At 40.4% G+C, this 18676-nt stretch overlaps 1 protein-coding gene across 1 annotated transcript in view; it reads right to left on the bottom strand.

The window, feature by feature from the left end:
* Positions 1 to 18676, bottom strand: part of CNTNAP5 (contactin associated protein family member 5) — a 258798-nt gene that overhangs the window by 12156 nt on the left and 227966 nt on the right. The window contains exons 20-21 of the mRNA XM_041473346.1: positions 4900 to 5030; positions 3277 to 3361 (exon numbers count right to left, since the gene is read on the bottom strand). Of these exons, the coding sequence (XP_041329280.1) occupies positions 3277 to 3361; positions 4900 to 5030 (216 nt within the window). The remainder of the gene's footprint in view (positions 1 to 3276; positions 3362 to 4899; positions 5031 to 18676) is intronic.

Raw genomic sequence — 18676 nt, 5'->3', positions numbered from 1 at the left:
CTACAGGATAATAATATTTTCCTATTGCTGTTGGGTGCAGTGAGGATGAATTCAACAGACGTCGGCTGGCTACTTGAATGATGCTTCCTTTTACTCCCTTGTCTTCAAAGCCACACTTATATTTAGATTGATCTTTCCAAGGCAGCTATATGGTCCCATTACTGTGTATCTGAAGAGCTCACAGCCTTTAATGCTTTTATCCTCCCAGCACCCCTCTGATACAGTGCTGTTCTATTATCTATGCTTTACTGATAGAGAAGGGAGATAGTAAAGCTCAGACTGGTTCCAGTGGGAATAAAATGCCTGCTTACCTTTATATCTGCACATAAATGGCTTACCCAAGGTCATTCAAGTAGTCTGTGGCAGAGTGACTGTCCCTACGTTTTGGATTCCAGGTGAGACTCCTCTGCCTAAACAGAGGGTTTTTTCCCCAGAATTCACAGCTGGGTATAAGGCAGCCATGGGAAAAACACAGCCAGTTTAAAAGGAGAAAAAAATATTAGAGTGTAAGTAGCTAAAGAAAGCATAATGGGGCTGGGAGTGGGGAGGGGTAGAAACAGGGGAAACACTATTATTTAAAAAACTGGTCATTTAATAAAAGTGCACTTTTCAAAAGTTCCAGCTGTGCTGAAATGGCTATCGTAAGAAAATCTGGGGAGGAAGGAGTTTCAAGCTTTCATGATGTTCTGCTGGAAGACCTCTTTGAGATTTCCCAGTCAGTGGAAAATTAATGGTGAAGTCAAAAAAGAAGGTGGTATCTGATTAGGCAGCCAGGATCAGGCTTTTAGAGCAGACAAATGAGCACTGGTGTGACAGGAAAGAAGAGAGACAGATTTTCAGAAGATTATAGTATGGATATGTAGGACATGTAGAACAGAGAGTTTTTTACATGGTTCTCTTTCAGTGGATGCTTAAATTTCCTAATGAATGCCTTTAGGTGTGTAATCCCAGTGGCATCCAAAATAAACACTACAGTAAGTCTAGGTCTACTCCAAAGCATCACATGCCTCTGAAGTTTATGCTTTGCTGAGGGCATGAGCAATGAGAAGGGAAAACTTGGCAGATACTGGTTTAAGTCACCCGTATTCACCTGATGAGCCATCATTAAAAGAAGCTATAGTCAACACTTTATCCATACAACAGGATAATGATTTAACATACTTATGTAAGTTCCACAGTCCCAAATGACAATGTCTAGCTCTCCTCTTTGTACAACAAAGCAATACTCTTAACATTGTAGCAGTAGGAATTTCTGGTTTGGTTTCATTTCTTTCCATCATAGAGTAGTGTGCAACCTGAGTAAGTTTGGAGAAGATAAAAAATGGTGGAGAGCAGTTGGTATACCAGATGGTTGTGTCACCATTCAGAGGGATGTTGACAAGCTGGTGGAATGAGAAAACAAGAACACTGCATTTCAGCAAAGGAAATGTGAAGATCTGCACTTGGGTTAGAAAGAACCCCACCCAGCAGCACTGGTTTGGGGCTGAGCAGCTGGTGAGCAGCTTTGCAGAGAAAGACAGCTTCCCAGTGGGAGGGAAGCATGGACTTACTGGAGTGGGTTCAGTGAAGGGCTGCAAAGATGATTTAGGGACCAGAGCATCTCTCCTGTGAAGAGAGAATTGATAGAGCTGGGAGTGTTTATCCTGGAGGGAGAGGACTGAGGAAGGTCTGTGATTTTCTGAGGGCACAAAGACTTACTCAGCATAGCTACAGCTGTGGGATAAAACCTGGAAAATTAAATCCTAATATACATATAAAAGAAACAGTTTGCGGAAATTCACTTAACATGTGAAAAAGAAACTGGAATTAGAATTAGGCTGGAATTAAAGCAACTTACTGGGATGCATTGTGTCATTCCCAGTATGGCAATAGTACTTCACCACCTGGATGGCCAAGTTTATGGCTTTAGTGTCATTACAGAATATGAACTATTGCTACACCAAAACAAAACCCTAATAAACTTTGGGGAAAGAGAGAAATAAAAGAAGGATATAAGTCGATGGTGTTCAGTGGAACTAAATTCCTGACCTTTGGAGATACACCTGGGCTTTTTGGCTTTGCAACAATTTGCACTTGTGAAGTTAATCATATTTTGTAACTAAATCTAGTTTCTCTCCATAATGCTGAGCTTCACCATGTCAGCTTGCTGGCTACATTTTTGAAGGTCTTTGTGCAACCTTCCATCTTTCTGGCTAAGAAGTCCTTGCTTTATTGATTTGGTGTCTATAGCTTGAGTTCTAGGTAGAGGTTCTTTTAGATTTTCAGCACTACAGCTAAACATTGACAAAGTTGGAATTTTAGCTTAGCTCTGAATTGGGCTGAAAACTGTCAGGTTCCCAAACTTGTCCACAAAGGCTTGGAAGACAGCTGCATTCTGAAAAAAAACAATATTATATATAACTAAGTGGATAATCAGGTCCTGCTCTTAATCTACTTAATTAAAGGTGATGCAGAATGCACTATTGTCATTCTACAGAGTTACACTGCACAAGCAGGCACCAGGGGATGTCTGTAGTGCCTGTCTAGCTGTCAGTCCCACAGGCTCCTGTGCTAATAATGAAACATATAAAATTGCAATGGTGACTCAGATGTCAGGCTTGATATGGAGGTCCAATTTGAACAAAGGACTGAAATGTCTGTAAAGAAGGCTGTATTTAGAATCTTACTGGGAAAGAACAAGAATCTTATATAAAAGAATATGACATACTTGACAATAAAAAAGAGCAGTTCCATTTTCCAAATTTCAGGCAGGGTTTTCCTGGTCTTGTAATGGCTTTGTAGTGTGGAGGAGTAAAGATCAAGAAGGTCCATGTACAGAACATGCAGAATTGTGGTCTAAGTGCTATATGCAATATTCCATGCAGAATTCAAATGGAAAAAGACTGGCAGTGAAAAAAGGGGCAGAGAGGATGAAGGCTCCATTGTGCTGTTCTTATCATTAGGAAACAGAAATGGCTGGAGACGAGGAAGCTGCAGTCAGCAAAATGGTATCATTAGGCTAAGATGCTGCCCTGTGCAGCCACAGAGGCTGTATTAATCACTTCACTGGAGGGAGCAGTTGGAGCACTTAATATTGCTATCGATGCAAACAAGTAAAGCTGCCAAAGTTTTGCATTGATGGGATATATAAATAGAGTACTGGAATGCTCAGGCCAACTCTTCCAGCAAAAACCATCCAAACAACCCCCCAATTCTATCAAAAACCCAACACACAGCACAGACTAATTCCAGCACTGTAACATCTCATGAATCAGGAGTATATTTAGTAGAACCTACCTGTGACCTTGCCCAAGGTGAGTGACTTAATGGCCTTAAAATCAATCTCAGAAAAGTTGTGTTTGAGTTTGAGAACTTGATCAACCTGGAAAAGGTCAATAAAATTACTTCAGTACAACAGTACATGGACACCCCTAGATCTCATTGTACTGCAAACTTCTGGGAATGTTCTCAGCTGCCAATCTGTTAATTCTGCCCCCAAGTGTGATTCAGTTTCTAAAGATAGCAAAGTGGATGTGCTTTGATTTTAGCATGAGAAGCTGAAAGGTATACCAGAATAGTCATATAAAGGACTTTGAAGAAACTTCCCCTGCAGAAAAGCTTAAAATGTTTGACCCTGAAATCCCCCTTCCCAAAACCCATGTCTAGTCACTTCAAAATCCACTCAAAGGAGGCCACTCTAGAAATGTATTGTGAAGAATTAGTTCTGCACAGAAGAAAACCACAGAGCAGCAGACAATAGAAGACTGGTACTTGAGGAAAACCCTGGCTTTTAGCATAACCCTTCTTAGATAATGAGGCCTACCCACTGTAGTTGTGTGATGTGTGATTTTACCACCCAGAGATGGAAACTGTAGAGGAAAAAAACATGCAGTGCTGTGTGTTTCTATATTTTCATTCTATTCCTTAAGATACAACCTCTCTATAGACTCTGCCACCCTTCCTTGTTAAATGATTTTTGCCCAGATCTAGCCAACCTGTTTTGCAATATGGATGGCAATAATTAGCTTTAGAAGAAAAGAAGGAGCAGCATGATGGTCCTCTTCTCCCTGCCTTGGAAAAGCAGCTGAGGCAGGGGAACCAGGCAGAGGAGAGGTTTTGCCCCTCCGAGGTTGTCACACTCAGCCTGGCTTGCTTCTAGTTTCTAGGGTTGAGAACTGCCATGTACATGGTGACTGCACCCTGCATTCCCTCAGTTTTTCCTTTCCTGTGAGAGGATAAGGGAGCTGGGGTCACATTCTCCCTTGGGAAACATACCCTAACCAAAATTAAATTCCTCAGCTTTTTTCTCCCTTTTGCAGCTTTTCCATGATCCATACTGTGTGTTTCAATGGAGACTACAGATCACACAGACATTCCTAAGCCCCAGAACCACTCCAGTGGTACAGATGAACTTCTGGCCAAAGGTGTTTCCTAATTCACAGTTTGTCAGAAGCAAGGGAAGATCTTTCAATGTTAAAAAACACTGTTTGGCACTCTTTGAATAGGGTCCAGATGACGCTCTGCTTGAAGCTACAGGGCTGTTCTGCTGCTGAATCAGTGTGAAACCTTTGTCTCCTGCCAGTGACCAGACATTGAGATCAGGGAGTCTGATTCCCAGAATTCATAAATCATGCAATTTAAGGTCCCTTCCATCCAAGGGACGGAATCCCTTGGATGGAAGGGACCTTGGGATAGAAGGGACCTTAAAGCTTGGGATGGAAGGGACCTTAAAGCCCATCTCGTTCCAGCCCTCTTGCTGTGCACAGGGACACCACCCACTGCTAGAGCAGGGTGCTCAGAGCCCCACCCCACCTGGCCTTGAACACTTCCAGAGATGGGAATCCACAACTTCTCTGGGCAACCTGTGCCAGTGTCTGTGGCTGAGGTGTTATTTAACACTCAGCACAAGCCATGGCATACCTGAATGATGAGCTCTCTGCCCTCCCTGTTAATCTTCACATGGTGCAGCTCTCGGTTGGCAAAATTTCCAGATGCAATGGTGAAAATGAGGAGCCCATCCTTACTCAGGTTGTATCGGACCTGTAAACTTCCTTAAAAGCAGAGAAAAATTGTACATATAAAACCTATGTCAGCTCAATAACTTTACACAACAAATAACTAATTTTCTTTTTATTACTATGGAGTAACAAGGTTAATAAGTCAAGAAGAAGGTCAAAAGAATTCAAGCTGTAATGAAAAGTGTGAAGAAAATAATGCACTGGAGGAGCTTTTCTTCCCACTGAGTTAAGAAACTGCTATGGAAACACAACTTAATGAGTAACTAAGTATACCAAAGGTGAGTGTGTCTGTCTGCAGGTCAGGCACTGAGCCCTGCCATAGCTGATCTACATCATCCTGCAAGGGATCACTTCCAGCAGAGGGCATGCAGGGCTTGCTCTGCCCTGCTAAACTAATAATGCTGGGTTTTTATAATTTCTTTTCATCCAGATGTAACAGACAACACGGAAGACACGTGACAACTGTAAGAATTATAACTTAATTCCAAACAGAGGTCTGTACTTACATTATCATATGAAATAAAGAAGTACCTTTACTTCTAACATATTTGAAGGAATTAATGCAATCCATATAAAAATGAATGCCAAACATCTCATTCAATCTCGCTATCAAAATAGCATCGTGGCTTCTGATAAATAACAGTACCATAACAAATCAAAATGCACAAGGAAATGAGGAATCCAGTATGAATTTTAATATTTCAACAAATGACTACAGGGAATGTGTACAGATGATATAGATAGATATAGATAATATAGATATATAGACACATGGAGCTACATATGGCACAATCTAAAAGAAAAAGGATCTATTCTAGTAAAATCCTTTCAAGCATACTTTTCTGGGAATTAAGTAGCAGAGAAAAAAAAATCCGAAATTTCTGAACTCTTTTTATGCATCAGCAACCAAAATTCATGGGACTGTAGTACTATAGAGTTCAAAAGCTTTTTTTTTTTTTAACTGTCTCCAAAGAGAAAATAAATGCTGACAGCACCCCAACCCTGAGAAAGGGTCCTGCATTTATTTCCTGTTCTGAAAATTGTCAGGAATTTTTCTATCTCTACACACCTCACAGTGAAGCTGGCAGTCCTTCAGATGGAATCCCTAGTCCAGTTAAGATCATTCCCCCTCCTGTTCCCTTGCCAGGATGTTTTCCTCCTAAGAGCTGTACTTTAAAAGAAAAAAAAGTTTTACAAAATTCAGTATGTCCCAGATGAGCACTGACATTCTCTGGGACACTATCTGGGATGGAAAAAAAGCTTTCAAAATCAAGAGGGAAAATGAGAATGAACTACTAGGATGAAGGCTTTTTAGCCGATTGAGAAGTCTGCTGGACCTGGAGAAATTTTGAAGTGAAAATTAAAAAAAAAAGGTGATAAAAGACATTTAAATTCTCACACATAGCTATGGACATTAGAGGGGAATTTGTGAAGACATTAAGGTCAGTAAAAACTGCTAAATTATTCAGTGTGGTATTACAGGTCTCAATTCAGCTGCCCCAAATCACAGTGAACAGCTCCCAGCCCTCACTGCATAGTGAGGGCAGGGAGGTGCTGTCTATCACTATGACTGCCACACTCAAAGGTCCAAACATAAATCGCCGTCACATTATCTGGTACTGAGTGGAAGATGCATCAACAGGGATTAACAGTGTAAACATCTTAGAAACACTTTAGAATTACATGAGAAAAGAAGCCCAAGTGCAAGGAAGTTCTTCAGATTTGCTCTGGGCAGTGGCAGAGCTGATAGAAAGTAGAAAGGTTGACTGACACTGCGCACCACAGCCAAGATGACCACACAGAGCAAGCTGGAACTAAAATATGGTAGTCCAACAGAGTGGACCAAACTAAAGTTAATGTCTCAGCAGAAGCTCTTTATAGGCTGCCTCTTACCTGGAGCCTTTGAAAGGGATGTAAAACAGATTGGAACAGGGTGTGGTCTGTGACCTTAGTTTGTAAATGTGAAAAAAACTTCTCTGCTCTTTTTGAAGGCTATGAACACACATGTGTATAAAATTATAATTATGTATGCAGGTGTATGCATGTGATCAACAACAACAACCAGCACATCTGTGTTCAAAGGAAGCCAGCATGACATATCCAGGCTCTCAGCTGCAGCAAACAGGGATTTAGCCAATGACTTTGTCACAGAAGCCCTGATTTTAAACCAGAAACCATCTGTTCCATTTTTTGGGAGACAATGGAGGAGGCTCTTGGCATCCATTGAGAACAGATCTTACTTTCTAAAGTGGTGCAATTTCACATTAAATCATGTAAAGAGATCAGTGAATGGAATTTTATTTTGTCAAATTGCTTTGAGTTCCAGTGGCAACTCTTTTTATGGACAGCTGCTCTTCAAAACTATTGAATTAAAGTTGGCATTTTGCCTGGGGTCAAATATGTATTAATATAACCCAGAAGTACATGACCTTATCTACCAAGGTGCTTTTGAATTTTCATCATTGTAGATGAGAGCTAATTTTGCCTTGCATTCAATACTAGAACTTCTGTGTTCAGATTACAGAACAATTTTCCTGGCAGATTAAATTGCCATTTTATTACTTGACAAGCAAAATAAATGGATTGTTAATTAGGATTATTATTAAGAATTTTATTTTGTCCTCTGAATTTTGATTATCTGGTCCACTGACTTTCTCCATCCCATCAGCCCAGTGTCAGTAACTGCAAATGGAAATCAGTGCATAAACCAGCTCTATTCTCCCTATTCTCTACTTTGCTTCATTTTTGCCTCACAACAGGGGTTCACACTAATCATGAGCAGTGTAATTTCTGTCAGTCTTGTTGTAGTCGTGCCTGTCATCCTCTTTTCAGCTCCCCATGTCTGAGCATGCACACCTGGAGTGTCATAATGCTCAAGCAATGCACAACCAGTTGCGTTCCTTCTCTAATGTACGTTGAATTGCTGGAGCAATTGTTAAGTCAATAAGGGAGAGAGAGAAAGGAAAAGAAAGATATCCTTCTTTTGGCCTCAGGCTGGAAAATTTTAGTGGGCCCATTACCCCAGCAGTATTAGGTAAGAGTAGATTCGCACATGATTATTGTAGTTATCCATCCCCTTCAGCTTTGAATTCTGCCCCTAGAGCAGCCTGAGAGGGGGGCAGGCTTAGCTTAGCCACAGAGTTACGGAGCACAGCATGGCTTCTTTTCAGCACTCCCTGAGGAAATGATTCCATGTGGGCTGCCATGCTGCTGGGATGAGACCACTGCCAGCGTCAAAGCTGGCTGGCTACACATCGTGGTCCTCAGTCTGCAACCTGCAACACCAAAATCCACGGCTGTAGGGCTGAATAACATCCCCCTGATGATATCAAACAGCTAAGAGCCATTTTAACAGGATTCCTGGGGGTTCCCTTGTGCAGAGGGAAGTCCTGGGAAACAGAGACCAAAGGGCATGATTTATGTCATCCCATGCTGGTGACTAAGTCTGAGGTGGCTTTTCTGAAACAAAACACTCCCAGGACACTCTTTCAATGATGATGGAGGCCAGCACTTGTACTTGCTAGAAGAACACTAATGATCAGTGCCAGCATAACAACCTCCAGGCTGCTACAGAAACAGCATGGTGCCTTCAAAGTGCTTCTTTTTTCTGAGGATAAGCTGCTGTAGCAGCTCTTATGTCTACTGGTAATAAGGATACAAAACTGGTTAGAGATTTCAAAGTGTCTGAAGAACAAAAATATATTCTCAGACTGCACAATGTGAAGAAATAGCGTGGCCATGGTGTTACATATTCCATGTCGCAAACCTGTGCTGATTGAACATGTCAACAGGAGAGCTGCCTTTCTTCTGTCTGTCTACAGCAGCGTCTGAGTGGAATGTCAGAAATAATCTGTTGGCTTTGCAGCCTATGCCCACCAACTTTACATTAATTCTGGACTGCCAAAGCTTGTGTTAAAAATCAGATAGTAATTTTTAAATCATCACTCAGAAAAGGGAAAATGTTACACAGAGTGTTCCAGCTCAGGAAAAGACTCCCTTGTTTGAAAGACCTCAGCCAGTGCTAGGATTTTGCAATAACATTAAAGCAGCTTTGCAGAACAGACAAATGGATTATCAGGAATTTGGTCTGTAAATCCATCATTCTTAAGTCAAATTATTGTCACAAATGTCACCAGGACCACAGGTCTTGTGTCATTTCATCTTGAAGGACCAAACAGCAAGGAAGGGCATGGCATCTGTGTGAGTCTGAGACTTCTCTGCAGGACCTTTATTTATGGAAACCGGTTTTAAACAAGCCCAAATTGAACCCAACGACTCTCGCCAACTTCAACAGCACTTTTTAATGACTTAAACTGGCTGGAGCAGCTGGTGAGACATCTTGCTCTGCTCAGAGAAGCTGAGGTTAATTCAGGGAGCACATGTGGGTGGCACATGTAAAATGTACAAATTTATCACCACAGTGTAACATCATTTACTCATTTAAACCAGGGCAGCTGACAACTCTGATGTGGGGAAAATCTGTATGTATGAAATAGTGAAACACTGCATTAGATGAAAGGGGATTGGACAACCCCTGCATGTCTTGCTGCCTCAGAGTCACCCAGAAAATGTTTAGGAGTAACAAAACTTCTTACAACTGTTTCAAATTGTCAGCCACCCTTGTTGTACTGCTACACTTTACTACACCACCACATGCATTCTCCAGACTCACCCAAGCTGTAGCTGAAACAGCAAATAATTAAGGAAAGCACAAATTAAACAAAGGGTGAAATATATTAGTGAGGCTACTGATATTGCAATTATGAAAAAAAAGAATTAAATTAAAGTGTTGGCTCAAAAGCCATTTGCAGCTCATGAGGTATAAATGTTTGCTCATTCCTGATTGCAGAACAACACATGACACTTTTCAGTCATCTCTACCACAAAATATATCTCTGGGAATTTGCACAATTTCAGTGTGGCAGTGTCCCTCTTCATAGCCTAGATATTGAAAAATGAACCACCATTTTCCCAGTTAGGAGCAGCTGGCTTAGAAAGATATTCCTTAATTAGCAGCTTCTCCCCAGGGATATTTACTCAGTAAATTTACTCTCCATTGGAAGTGCTGCTGGTGATTTTAAGAACAGAGCCCATCTCTTCAGTGTCCAGTGGCATTTAACTAAGAAAGTACTTGCATTTATTTAGGGGGTGGCTCTTGCTATTTGTTTTGCATGGGAAAAACAAAGAAAAAAACTGTTGAACATGTTTGCTGATATCACTACTCAGCCATTACACTTGCTTAGACATGACTCTTTCATACGGTTTAAAAGAAAAATCCACCACTCAATTTTTAGCAGTCTCTTCCTGTAATTAAAAAAAAAAAAAAATAGGAGATTATTTGAATGCCTCTCACTCAATGCTTGAGACATTCAGGACTCAAGGATCATATTCAGGCCATCCTCCATTTAAGAAAAAAAAAAAAAAAAGAAAAACAACACTTACTCGTCACACTGCATTTCTTCAACTTAGAAAAAAACACACACAGCAAAAGGAGCCTATCTGGAGGCCCATGACCTCAGTTCACTCTACAATCCTGCTAGACAGCTGGACCCAGATTGAGATTGTCACTTAAACATCAATAAATGTAGCTGGTTCCCTTACGTGACTTAGAAATGTGTTTAACCTTCACAGACATCTCATTCCCACCAGCTGCCAGTTGGCTGAACACAGACTGACCAGCAATTAACAAGGAATGGGCAGATGCTTCTTGCTTCAAAGGTAGAAAATATAGCAAAAATCTAAAAAATTACCCAGAGGACCACAGTCAGAGAGCTCATGATGCACATACTGAGTGGCCTAAACACAGAGCTTATTACAGTGATTTTAAGGGGACCTCTTATCTGAACAAAACAGTTCATGTACATGGTGATGTGGCTGGGTCTAAAATGGGAATAGGGCTAACCCATGGGTGTGGGAAAATAATAAAAATAATGTCCCTCCAGTTCAGCTCATGGGTAATCATACACAGTGGTGCTTTTATGTACCCTGGAGGCAATAGACAGAGCGCTGCCACAATTTGGGATCTACCAGCTTGATGGCTGCTGACAAACAACTTCCTTCTTTATACCACAGTTTATCCACTGGTAAAATACATGAACGTTCATCTATTGGGAAATGCCATGAAGCCTCCAAGGCAGGGGCAATTGAAAAAACTCACTATTAGTCATTATCATTATCTCTACATTCCTAGGTATTTCTTTTTGGTGAAGGAAGTGTTTATGGTTTCTTTTACAAAGTGATGCAACATTAACTATCCTTTTTTCCCTGAAGGTGATTGAATATAAAGATGAAGAAGAGAACTGAGGGTTTCAGTTGCAGTTAAATCTCTCTGAAACCACCTGCTTTCTGATGGTGAGGTTTATTCTAGTAAATTTTAAACTATACCTTTTCTAAAGATTCTTTGAAATTTTAAAACACTTTCACTTTAAGACCCTTCATTAACAAAGTCTACCACAGAATCATAGAATGGTTTGGGTTGGAAAGAACCTAAAGATCACCTAGTTCCAACTTCCCTGCCATAGAGAGGGACATGGGAAGGGACACCTTTCATTAGATCAGATTGTTCAAAGTCACATCCAACCTGGTCTTGTACACTTCCAGAGATGGGTATCCAAAAATTCTCTGGGCAACCCATTCCATGGCCTCAGTGCCCTCACAGTGAATTTCTTCCTAAAATCAAATCTAAACACACCCTCTTTCAGTTTGAAGCCAAACCCCCCTTGTCCCATTACTCCATACCCTGCTAATATGTCCCTCTCCAGCTTTCTTGCCCCTCTTAAGTACTGGAAGGGCTCTAAGTGTCCTCAGAGCCTTCTCTTCTCCAGGCTGAACCACAACTCTCTCAGCCTGTCTCCACAGGAAAGGTGCTTCAGCCATCTGACCATTTTTGTAGCCCTCTGGACTTGCTCCATCAGGACCATGTCCTCTTTAAGCTGGGACCCCAGAGCTGTTCGAGTGCTCCAGGTGGGATTTCAGTACAGTGGAGCAGAGGGGGAGAATCCCCTCCCTCGACTTGCTGGCCACACTGCTTTGAATACTGGAACCATGCAGGGTCTGGCTGACTTTTCATCTTCTGAGATCATGCTGCCAGGTCATGTTGAGCTTCTCATTAACCAAAGCACCCAAGTCTTTTTCCCCAGGGCTGGCCTCAACCCATTTCACATCCAGCCTATACATGTGCTTGGGATTGCCCACAATCATGTTCAGGACCTTTCACTGAGCCTTGCTGAACTTCATGATATGCAGCCTCTGTGTAATACTTATGGACCTGATATTCACATCTCTGCTCTAATCTCCCTTTCTGTCTTTTAAACACACACTGGATGCCAATTGTCTCACACTCACACATTCAGGAGGCCCCATGGTATACTCACCTTTGCATGAAGAAGAATCTGGCCAGGCTTCCGTCTCCCTCTATACATTTCACTTAAGACTTGCAGAGCAGCCAGGATGGCAGGAAGAGTTTTTATTCTTTACCCAGTGATTGGAATATAAAGTATCATCCTATGAATTTTATTCCAAAAGTTCAGCCTTCCTTTGCAAATTATGCAACATCATTAATGCTGTGTGAACAGCTCTTGGGAAAAAACAACCAGACCTGTTGTTGTGATACCCTGAGAAAGTCATCCCAGCCTGCCCTCACAGTGATTCTGGCTCACACTTTCCATTTTTCCTAATATCTTTTAACCATTCTTCTTTCCATTTTGGCAGTACAGATGCCTGTTCAAGCAAGGACTCGTGTCATGCCGACCTAACAAATAGCCATTATGTTCAGCAATGAGAACACAGAAAAAAGATGGTATGAACAAGAAAAAAAGAAGCAATTTGAGCACTGCATGATGCCTGAGCAGAAGAGCGAGCAATAATCTTTTAGACAAAACTACTGAGAAGTAATCATATGCTTCTTCTAAAATGTCCTTTTCATTCTTAACTCATAATACAGGCAGCACAGAACTTTGTGGATTAATGGCTTTCTGAGGTTAATGATGCCTGTTTGTGTTGAGCTCTAGAGGAACTGCCTGGCTGATCAGGAATCTCTGGGAAATTTTCTGCTCCTCTGACCAGCAAGTCAATCTAAGGATTGCCTATTTCATGAGTTATGCCAGTCTCTGTGAAAGGAGATGTTGGATCCTTTAGTGAGTGACCTCCTGATTACAGCAACCTTTCAAAAACTAGCTGCAACCACTGGGATACAAAGAACTGACTCATGTTCTTAAGTCATCTAATGGGAAAAATTAGAAGAAGAATGAATAATTTACCTAGTAAAAATCCTTTTGTAAGAACCATATAATGGTAGCATTGTAATGACTTTTCTCTAGTAAAACATATGCTGACACATATTAACTTCCAATGCATACTTTTGTGATTTTTCACAAAACCATGGAATGGCTGAAGTTGTAAGGTATCTCTGGAGGACATGATGTCCATCCCTGTCCCACTAAAAAGACTCTTCAAGGGCAGGTCAGTTGCCCAGGGCCATGTCTAGATAGCTTTTGAATACTTCCAAGGATGGAGACTGCACAATTCTGTAGGCATGATGTGCCAGTACTCAAGTCACTCTCACGCTGAAAGTCTCATGTTTTGGTTTGTGCCCATTGCCTTTCGAGTGGCCTTGCAATGACATCTTCCAGTTCTCTCAGCACTTGTGGGTGCACCTCACCAGGGCCCATGGATTTGTAGTTTGCATAATGCCCATTCCTAGGTCTGATCCTCTTTCACCAAGTGTACATCTACCTTGCTCCAGACTTTTGCCCTGCAGTTCCTAAAGGCCACTCTCACTTGTAAAAACTAGGACATAAACAGCCAATTCCACCAAGAAAGGCAAGAAGGAAGGAATCGCCTTTTCATGCAGACAGGATAACTGATATGGTGATACTATATGGATACTATATGGAAAAATTAACATGTTAATAGGGATACCACATACAAGACAGAGGAGGAGATTTGTTTGGACCCAGACTCAGTCTTCCAAGTATTCGGCTCTCTGTTGTGTACAGCTACACTGCTCCAAGGCAGCACTTAAATCAATGGTTCTGCTGGACTACAGTGCTTAGTACACAGCTCAGTCTGTCCACAACACAGACAATCTTAAACTAAAAGTAACTGAAAATCGACGCCTATCAATTTTCAAGGCTAAAGCTTTCAATAAAAGGAGTTCTGAAATACTCTTCTTTCAGAAATACTGAAGAGCATGTATATATACATATACATACACACAATATATGGAGCATCTGTTCAGACAGGACCCTCTGCCCCTCCTCTCATTCCTTTCAGGACAGTTCCAGGGAAACCCAACAATAAAAATTACTTATCAGCTGGAAAATGTGAACTAGGAACTCAAGTCTTCTGGGAGAAAAACACCTCCTATAAGTAAATGGGAACACAGGTTTTCTTCCCAGCTGATTATCTGCAGTCCGTGGTCTGGAGTTTTGCGCCAGACAGCAGTAAGTTCAAAGTCAGTCTGCATACAGCCAGGGCACAGGTCAATTATTCAGCCTGTTCAACCTTTCCTGTTCTATGTCATCTAATTACAGTTCCCTTGTTTTCCCTTGTGGGTCGCCAGAACATCTATTGGCCCTCCAGTATGGCAAAATAGTCTTCATGAGTACAAACATGTCCATGAATTCAGCTAATGAGACAGATCTTTCAGTTCTCTCCTCTTGGAAAGCAGAGATAGAGATCTGCCAGAGTCCTTGGCTGAATTTTATGGCAGCTTCTTCTTTCAAGTTAGTTTTGCACACTTAGAAATTTAAAGTGCCATATGCTAACACAAACAGAAGACAGAATTGGGTTTGGGTGCCAAGTCCACCTCTTTCCTCAAAGACTTTTTAGTACTGGATTTGACGTGAAAACTCTAATCAGCACTCCTATTTTCTGTGAAGTGTGCTTACAGCGAGGAAACATCTAAGTGACCAGAGTGATTTCTTACAACAGAAGTCTCTCTCTTTAGATAAGTAAGCTGATAGATCTCCTGTCACCCCAACCCTGCCTACTCATGGTACCAAAGCCAGCTTTCCATTAAGGCAACTGGGGAAAATTTCTTTTATATTCATCATCACTGATCAAACTGTCTCTTGTCCTTCACTCAGTAAATAACATAAGATTTCAGGGGCCAACTGCAACAGTTGCTTGCAATTATATTTAGAAGACATACATGCTATCTGCCACATAATGGCTGTGAACCAGAGCTAGACTGGGAACAATCCTCAGTCACTCACAGTCACTTGTCTCCTCCACAAAGCTGTCTCACACACTTCCTAACATGACTTTCTTCCTGCTCCTGATCTGTTAAAAGTAACTATACCTGAACCTTGTCACCATTTCCCACTTCAGTCACACAAACTGTGCAGGTTGCTCAATGCCTGCTGCAAGTCTGTAAGGCACAAGTATTCTCAAAAGAGAAGACAACTGCATGAGCAATAGAGCAGTTGAGAGTCTTTCTGAAGCAGTTAGTTAATGTCCCAAAACTAAGACAGGAAGGGTATTCTCAAAAGAGAAGACAAGTGCATGAGCAATAGAGCAGTTGAGAGAGTCTTTCTGAAGCAGTTAGTTAATGTCCCAAAACTAAGACAGGAAGGAAAGTAAGGAAAAGGAACTAGAAGAATCACCCTCTGAAATCCACCCAAGTCCTCTTTCCCATTTTAGTTTTGACCCATTAAACTTCAGAGTGTACAGTGTGAACAGGATCAAAAGATTCCTTGCCTCAAAGACAGAACTGGATTATTTGCATCTCTTTTCCACTGAGTGAGAAAAGCTTTGCTTGGTGGAGATGCAGCTCAACATACTTGAAGGCAAAAACAATAAGGAGAATTTACATGCTTTCATTAGGAAAGCTGTTTCTGACTCAGAGACAGGAGGAGATTACAGGAGATTAGGAGTTTATAAGAAAAAATGAATCAGTAGCTTCTCACTGACAATATTTGTTTCTTTTCTTTTTCAGAGTGTTAACTCAGCTTACCTCCGTTACACATTGTGATTTCTTTTCCTATTCACTTCAAATATCAGCTGATTTCAATACTTTCTAGGTCAGGGAAGTGGAGCTGATATAAATCCTGCTACTGTATGCTGAGTATCAGAGACTTAAGAATTACTTGAGATGTTTTCATTTGTACTGCTGTTTTTAACTGTGCCTTTTTCCTTGTCTTTAATCTTTCCTATGCAAAATCAGTCTTGCTTTCCCAAAGAAATGGAGAACACAGCTCAGTGTGATGGCAATAGCTGCTGGAAAGGTGGAAAAAGAAAAAAAAAGAACTCAAATTGTTTAATTTCTTTTAAGATTAGATAATAAATACAGATAATTTTTCAATCACTCATGCATAGTTTGAGATTCTATCTTTCTTCTTTGATGCTAGCTATCTGCTTTTTTTCTAGATTAGGAATTTTATAGATTGTTTCCATGGAGAAAGACAAAACTGAGAATTAAAGACTTGTTAAAACATATTCTAGACAATATATTTCATCATATTCATATTGCATTTGATTATTTGCAGGGGGGTAGGAAAAATAAAGACAGGAGAAATAAAGTTTATTTCAACATTCTTTCTTTTAACACTTTTCTCTCCCATAATTTATTACCTTTAGGCAGCAAGGCAAACGTAATATTTAAAAGGTACTGGTTACTTTGTGAAATCATGTAACTGCAAAAATGTACAGTGAAAAGCTAGCTTGGGAAAGAAAAAAAATTACTCTTTTCTTGGTAGCATCTTCCCATGATATGGATAATTTCTGTGGATTGACACACTGAGAAGACTAATTAGAAATGTTTACCCATTTTCTGTAGCTTAGTAACAGGCACTATAATTTGAAATTTCTACAGAAAGAGATATTAAAAATGCCAATCATTACAGTACTGCTAATCTCTTGGATGTGGGGCCAATGGGACCACATGAGATTAACATGCACACCCAGCCATATATGTGTACACGTGTATGTATATGTACACATACACCCATCTAGACACAACACATTCACATATATATGCAGCTGTAATTTAAAAATCCATGAAACATTGGAGAGGAAAGGAAGATGCTCTTATATGTATACAATTTTCAAATCACATGTATGATTTCAAGGCATCAGTATTAACTCATGGAGGAAACAATCCCTAAGTCTTCTTTAAAACCATCAGTTTCTGAAACCTTACCTGTAAACTTCTAGGACATGAGCCCATTGATCAGAGGTAAGAACAAACTCTGTGGTATGGAATATGTTCTATATGTGGAAACTGCTTCTAAGCATTATATATATATATATATAAATTTACTGAAATCAATAGGTTTTAGAAAATATTTCACACCTGACTGAATTAGACCATAGCTGCCTGTACAAGTTCACTTTCATATAAGACCTTTTAGTATACTTTAATTATGAATAATACTTGCAAACAGTTTCACTTCTTTAATGTCAAATACTTAACATGAGATGTCAGAATTAGGAAAAACATTCTTCTTGTAGTCACTTTTATTAACTAATACTTTGCCTAGTGATTTTGTGGATAACAGAAAAGAGACTAACAGAATAACATGAGTAGTAGCTTCAAAAATAGTTACAAAAGGTGAAGTATTAAATTATACACAGACTGTTTCTACATATTTTTTTAACAAGTGGAAAGAGACTTGGGATTATGGTAAGGAGTATTACTCCAGAGTTTGTTCACCTCCTAAGTGAGAATGCCCATTCCCATTTCTCCAGGAGCCTAACCTTTATTTAATCAATCAGCTATCCAGCAGGGACCTGCTTATGTCCTACTATACACTGTCAGACTCAGCAAGATTCCTTGAAAGTGAGCCAATGAGAGAGAAGGAATTACACTCACTTTTAATGCTACAAAGAACATTGATATTCATAGTCCAGTAACTTTATGGCAAGCATAAACCTCCTGGAGGAAGAAAGAGTAACATATCTGAACACTATTTTCATTGGAATAATTTCAATTCCAACAAGACTAAAAAGCAAAAGGACACGAAATTTAACGAATTATTCCATTTGGGACAAAAGGCAGAGACTATACATGACTGAAATTACTGTCTTGTAAAAATGTCACAGAAGCATGCACGGAGTAATCCTGAAGGAGACTTTCAGGAGTTAACAAAGGTCAGCTAGTTATTTTAATCATTCTTTGCATATAGTGTTACACTTTATAGTCCAGAATTTTGGTGCTTGATGTCTCACCAACCCTCTAAACAACTGTTACCACCATATTACAAGTGAATAAAAAGAGGTGCAGATCTGAGAAAAGCACCATGGTTTGTACTGCCTGACAGTGCCAAGACCTGCTCCACCTAATTTCCACACGTACTGAGAGTGCCTGTTTCCATCTAAGTCAAAGGGAAATGATGGGACATTTGCAGTTGACAAAATGAAAGGTCATTTTCATTGTCTCAAGCTGAGCTGCTACAGGACATCCTCATGTCTTGGTCCCAACCCCAAGCACTATTAGAGACCCCCCTCTAGAGCTCCACAATTACAGGTTTCTTATAGAGAATTCCATCAATAGAAGTCAATTGACTCATGTTTTTAAGGTCATTTCAGACTACTCTGGCAGCAATAAAGGTGATTTAAATGGATATTACATTGTGATTAACTTTAGGGCTATTTCCAATTGCCTGAGTGGCATCAAGAGACCTGAGTGTAACTGAGAAGCAAATTCCAAGGTTTTACCACAGCAGGGGCTAACCTCC

This window comes from Pyrgilauda ruficollis, unplaced genomic scaffold (genome assembly GCF_017590135.1).
Source record: "Pyrgilauda ruficollis isolate IOZ18807 unplaced genomic scaffold, ASM1759013v1 scaffold3, whole genome shotgun sequence".
Lineage (NCBI taxonomy): Eukaryota > Metazoa > Chordata > Aves > Passeriformes > Passeridae > Pyrgilauda > Pyrgilauda ruficollis.
The sequence above is the reverse complement of the archived record's forward strand: the minus strand, read 5'-3'. Positions and strand labels throughout refer to the sequence as shown.